A 6,000-nucleotide genomic window follows, 5' to 3' on the forward strand; every position below is an offset into this window, starting at 1 on the left:
CTAAATTAAAGTGAAAATAGTAGTAGTAGATTAAGTTGGCCAATTTTCACTTTAATTTGGTATTTTTTCATTTTAATTAAGCTATTTTCAATATAATTTGTAAAATGAAAATTGACAAATTAAAATGAAAAAATGCCAAATTAAAGTGAAAATTGGCCAACTCAAACGCAAAAAGAATTTTTGGTAAATAGTATTAGTTAATTTCACAGAATGAAAACCATTCTTAACACGTGTTATTTTTTTGTTTTAGAAGGTTTTTTAGAAAAGGTTTTTTAGAAAATTTTAGAAAACCTTCTAAAACAACAAAAATAACACGCAACAGAAACCAAGCGTTAATTTTTTCTAAGTTGTGCCAGCTGGTTATTAGTTTTTTATTGGTAAAAATACCCTTTGATTACAAATAAACCTTATTTTACTTCAATAGCCCCAATAGCTTTATCTTTATTCTATTTTATTCTTATACTTTCCTAAATGGACTAATATTTATGTTTTTAAAGTTGCGCATTCCTTAGACTTTCTTATTTTGGATAGATGATATCTGATGGATGATATCTGATGGACGATATCAGATGGATGATATCTGATGGATGATATATGATGGATGATATCTGATCGATGATTTCAGATGGATGATAAAAATGAAACTTTTAATATTTTACCACTAATCACGTAAATTTTGATCAATTTTTGATGTCTGAATTTTTAGTCTTTAATTTTTTGATATCTGAGTTTTATGTTTTTAATTTTTCGATCTCTGATTTTTAAGTCTTTATATTCCTCTTTATTTTATGACCACAAACTTTTCACTATAGTAAATTTGTTTCTTGTTTACCTAAAAAAGTAATTCAACATTTTTTGTTTTTAAAGTTTAAACTTTTGGCGTAACAATCAAAAGAACTCAAAATAATACAGTTACAAAATAGTAAATATTTTATTTAGACTTTAAAAGTAGCCAAAATAACATTAGAAATAAAAATTTATTAACTAATGGCGAGTTATAATAATACCAAAATAGAGCTCCAACTTCTTAAATTTTTTTCCAAAAGGGCCAAAATTTGCAAATGGGCTCCCTAAAATTATTTTGTAAAGTAACGTAAAAGATAAAAAAAAATTGCCGTCATAAACCGTTAGTTTAAATAATATATTATTAGTTTAAATAATTGAGGTATTTCTGTGAAACATCTGGTCTGTAATCTTTAAAAATTTATTCGAAATGTAATACGCCTGTTCAAAATTTTATTTTATACAGCTTAACATATAACTGTGGTAAATTTTTTGTATCCTAACTTTACTTTTTATTTCCAGACCTGTGAAATCTTGAATTCTTGAACCCTATTTTTAGGTGAGGACTTTGCTCACTACTGTTATTATTTTAACTATTGAAAAGACATTTAAACAATAGGATATTCCTCAAGAATATTCCTCAAGAATATTTCTCAAGAATATTCCTCAAGAATATTCCTCAAGAATATTCCTCAAGAATATTCCTCAAGGAAACAGAAGAAAAAGAGGTACAACAATTTTTTTGTTTACCTTTACTTATTAAGAGGAGAACATTTTAACTTTAGGTGAAAAAAAATATGTTTTTTAGGAAATTTATGGGTTTAAACACGTAATAAAAGTTGAAGCTCTCTAGATTTGTTATCGTGTCCAAATTAAAAACGTGTTTTAATTAGAATTAAAATAATTTAAATCAAATTGACTGAGCAAAACCCAAAAAATATTATTAAAAGTGTTAAAAATCGACTTTATTCAAGTCTTAAATTCAATATAAACAAACAAAAAAAACAAAAAAAAACGCTGAAATCTTTTTAAAAAGTAAATTTTTAAATAAAAATAAGCAGAAGTTATATATGAAAAAATCTCTTTCGTTTCATTTCATTTAACACCTAATTTATAGATTCTCAAAGATAAGGATTTTGTTAGAAATTTTTAATTTAAGTTTTACTAATTTGCCTTAGCAACACTGAGTAGCCAATACCTTATTAGTTGAGCAAAGCTTGGTCATCTAATAAAACAAGCTTATAAAAACACAGTGCTGTTCTTAAGTTCTTGCATCCGGGCAATAAATTCTATATTGCTTTTGGAATTACTGCAATTTACGTTACAACGACAAGATGTGTATCAAATTCGACGCTTTTCTGGATCTTTAAATATAGATGAGTTTAGTTCTTCATGTAGTTGACATGTGGTTGCGTAATAAGTCAACTGATTGAATCAACATCTATCTTTCAATTTTTTTAAAACGTTATATTATGAACTTAATTCTATATAGCTAAAACTGCAGTATCAGCAACATTGTTATTATCTACTTTTTATTTATTTTAAAACTTTAGGCATTGTCTCTTTAGAAACTGCAGTAAGAACATCAGAGCTGTAGTAACTTTTTGTCGTCACGAAATAAATTCATTAGTTTGAAAGTTTAAAATTCTGAATACCCTTGCCCAGCTCATCTTTTGATATATAAAATACAACATTCTGCAATTCCTAATTTTTTATGTAAATGACTATTTTCTACTTTTAGGCATTTAACATTTTTTTTTATTAAAAAAGTTTGACACGACCCTAGGCTGTTCAAAAAAAAAAAAAAAAAAAATCAATAAATTAAAAGATTTTTCATTCGGTTTTTAATTTATTTATAATTGATTTTAATTAGTATGAAATAAAAACAGTATAAATTAAAACCAAATAGCTCTCATAATTCCTCTATTTCTTATGAAATATAAATAATTTAAAATCTAAAATAATTTAAAATCTAAATATTATGGTTTTAAATAAAGTTTAAAAACCAATCTCGGAATTTTGTTTATACTGTTAAAATGTGTTAAAATGGTTTAGAAGTTGGAAGTAGAAAAAAGAAGTTGCCGCCAGTGCATACTTATTGGGATGCACCGTGTAGTTTTCGGTATGTAAACATTTATTTGAAATGCTTTAAACTGTTTTTTAGTTATTAAATTCTTAAACTCTTTTGAATAAAGATGAGATATTTTGATGAAAAGTAAAATAAACAAGATGACACAAAGATCAAGGATGACGTCAGTGATTCTTGTTGTTAACTTTTTTTTTATCTTCTAAATAAAAGATTTTCATTCAACCCTTTATCTTATATAAAAACTCAGAAAAAAAAACTTTACCGAAAACTTTCTTGAACATGTTGACGAGAATCCAATCATGGGATTCTTGAGTGGTTCAAATGAGCCATCTGATAATTTATTTGGAAAAGAGTTTACATGCGGAATTTGCTTTTGTAACACGCCTTTACTAATTGAAAAAGCAGATCTCTTCCTAGTTTTATGAGATGTCCCCATTTTTGAGTACTTTCGTATGCTTGTACTTTTTACCGAAATATGACGTCGAGATGACGGCGAACCCTAAAAAGAATTAACAAAAACATTTTAGATACTAATTTGTTACTAGATGTTAAAAACCTAGTTTTACCTCCAGAATAAAAAAAAATAACACGTACACTGTGCATCTCAAAAAAAGTATTATAATTTTTTGTTTTGATTTAATTCTTTTTACAACATGTGAACCAATTTAATTTCAAGCGAAAATAAAAAGGATGATAAATAATATATTTAAGCGTAATAATTCTTTTTATAAAGTTTTAATAGGTGATAAAACGTTATCGTTTTAAAAGATTTCTTTATTTTAATATTTTTCTTATTTTGTAATGCATTATTAATTTAGTATCTTAATAAAGTTCTATTAAACTATATTACATTTGCACAGTATTTGCGAATAGTTTGAAACTCTAAAAGTATCACTAAAATCATACGTTCGAAGGCGTATTTATGTTAATTAGTTATATACAAAATATGAATTAATAATGTAATTTTTATATACTATATTGTTATATTTATTTATTTATTGACAAAACCAAATATTTATAGTAAAATCATTTTGACGAGATTTGTATATTTGGTTTGGCAATTTAGACTTTTTTTAACAAGTGATTAACTTATAAAAAGTTTTCCAATTATATTTTATTTGCAAAACTTAATTTTTATAAGTATAACAGAAAATGCATGAAGGAATTTGATCCTTTAAAGTTAAAAAAAATCAAGTTCTCCTACAGTGCCAGGGTAAAACAAATAAACCAAGAAATTAATGAAAAAAAGCCCTTACGGGATGATTCAAATCAGAAGACAAATCATTAACAATGGCTTGTAGCTGTGAAAAAGTTTATAGTTTTATAAAAACTATAAATACCTTTTTTTTAAAAATGAGACTTGGAAGCAGGTCATGCTAGTATTGAAGTAAAGACTGCGTACTTTTTAATGCAAAATTAATATGCTACTAATCGTTTAGTTTCATGAAAATCAGGTAACGAGTAAGAACAAACTTGCAATCAGAAATCTTAAAGTCTGTAACTGCATATTAACTGTTTGTGGTTTTAACGCTTCAATGCACAGTAAATGTCACAAGCGTCAATGCACAGTGAATACCACAAGCTTCAATGTGCAATGAATGTCACAAGCCTCAATGCCTTAATTTAAATATTCAATTTACAAATCTTAATGACTCAGTTACAAATAAGTTGCTTACGTTTTCTGAAACAAAGGTTTCGTAAGCAGCTAAAGTAGACACTACATCGTATGGATTTGAACAATCATTATAATAATTTTTGTGTTTATTGGAGCATTCATTAGATCACATCATCTTTTGCATAGTATAAATCAGTATTTTATCAACTCCTCAACTGTTTACAAAAGTTTTATAATGGTGAATTGTAAAATGATCTATAAAATAAGAATCGCGAGCAAACTGTACATAGAAATGTAAAGCTGTGCCTTTAAGTGTAAAGCTTAGAAAGTGACAAAAACTTTAGAAGTTTTAAAACTTTAAAAAAAAAGTTTTGATTTTTTATTTATGTTTTATATATTTTTAAGGAACATGGAGTTAACCTCTACTTAAGAAACCTTGCAATTAAATTTTTGCTCTGCCACCAAAATTAAGTATTTAGCCATATGGGAATCAATGGTTATAGACTCAGAAGAAATGTTGCGTGAACAGACAATTCAAGACCGCAGCAGAGCATTCACTTGAACTGAAAACTAAAGACTTTGTTGTAGTCGAATTTAAGAAAAGCATGGTTGTTATTAGATTTTTAATTTCTCTGTTCTTTATAAGGTAACTATTCGTTTTTACTTCCCAGCCGGCATTTGGTCCTAAAAAACGTCTTTTAAACGTTCAAAAGATGTTCCAAACGTCTTTTGAACTATCAAAAGACGTCTTTTTAGGACCAAATGCCGGTTGGGCAAAGACAGAAAAAAATATTTATCCTCTTCAAAGAACATTAAATGTTAGCCCAATGACTCGTACATTAATTTGTAAGTTATAATAGTTTTTAATAACTATATTACCGTGTCAAATTTCATCATAATAATAATAAAAAAAAAAGGCAAAACAAACTAAAGTATGACGTTGACAGCTTCAAAGGTATTTGCTAACTTTTGTACATAAAAAGTTATTGTATCTTTTTATAAAACGTTTTTTTCTTACCATTTCCTTGAGCCTTATTGATAACCTACTGGATGAAAATCTTACAAATGGTACATTAATGTGCTGATATTCACTATTAAAACGATCTTTGTTTGACAAACTATTTGGTAAATTAACAACATTTTTTACACTAAGTTTTGAAGCAAACTCTAGCTCCTTCTTTATTTTCATTAATTCCATTTCTTCTTTGACGCAATAACCATAAAACTCAGCATATTCAATATTCATAGTTTCAATCATTTCAAAATGTATGTTTTACACTATCATTAGTTACACTTTTGGTGAAGGTCTCTTTCATTTTAATTCTTTGTTTGCTTATGTTTTTCCACGATTAAACATTTGTTTGATTGCGGATAACAATGTCCATGGCAACGTTTGATTCGGATTTTTAGTTTAGATCGAAAAGTAAACTATAAGGTTTGTTTTTTATTTTTCAATTAGAACAAAAATTATTATCATGGTCTTTTATTAATGAAAATTTTAAACCGTGTTAAA

General features: G+C 26.5%; 1 protein-coding gene across 8 annotated transcripts in view; it reads right to left on the minus strand.

Moving 5' to 3' along the window:
• The window catches only part of LOC100214995 (rac guanine nucleotide exchange factor JJ), a 65,298-nt gene that overhangs the window by 40,970 nt on the left and 18,328 nt on the right, over window positions 1-6,000 (minus strand). For 6 of the 8 annotated variants that reach the window (XM_065805542.1, XM_065805541.1, XM_065805544.1 and 3 more), the window contains exon 5: window positions 3,135-3,371. In XM_065805542.1, coding sequence (XP_065661614.1) covers window positions 3,135-3,371 — 237 coding nt within the window. Of the gene's footprint in view, window positions 1-3,134; window positions 3,372-5,505 lie in introns of all 8 variants that reach the window. The other 2 variants (XM_065805546.1, XM_065805550.1) reach the window with 2 other exon arrangements.

This window comes from Hydra vulgaris, chromosome 09, assembly GCF_038396675.1.
Source record: "Hydra vulgaris chromosome 09, alternate assembly HydraT2T_AEP".
Taxonomy (NCBI): Eukaryota; Metazoa; Cnidaria; class Hydrozoa; order Anthoathecata; family Hydridae; genus Hydra; species Hydra vulgaris.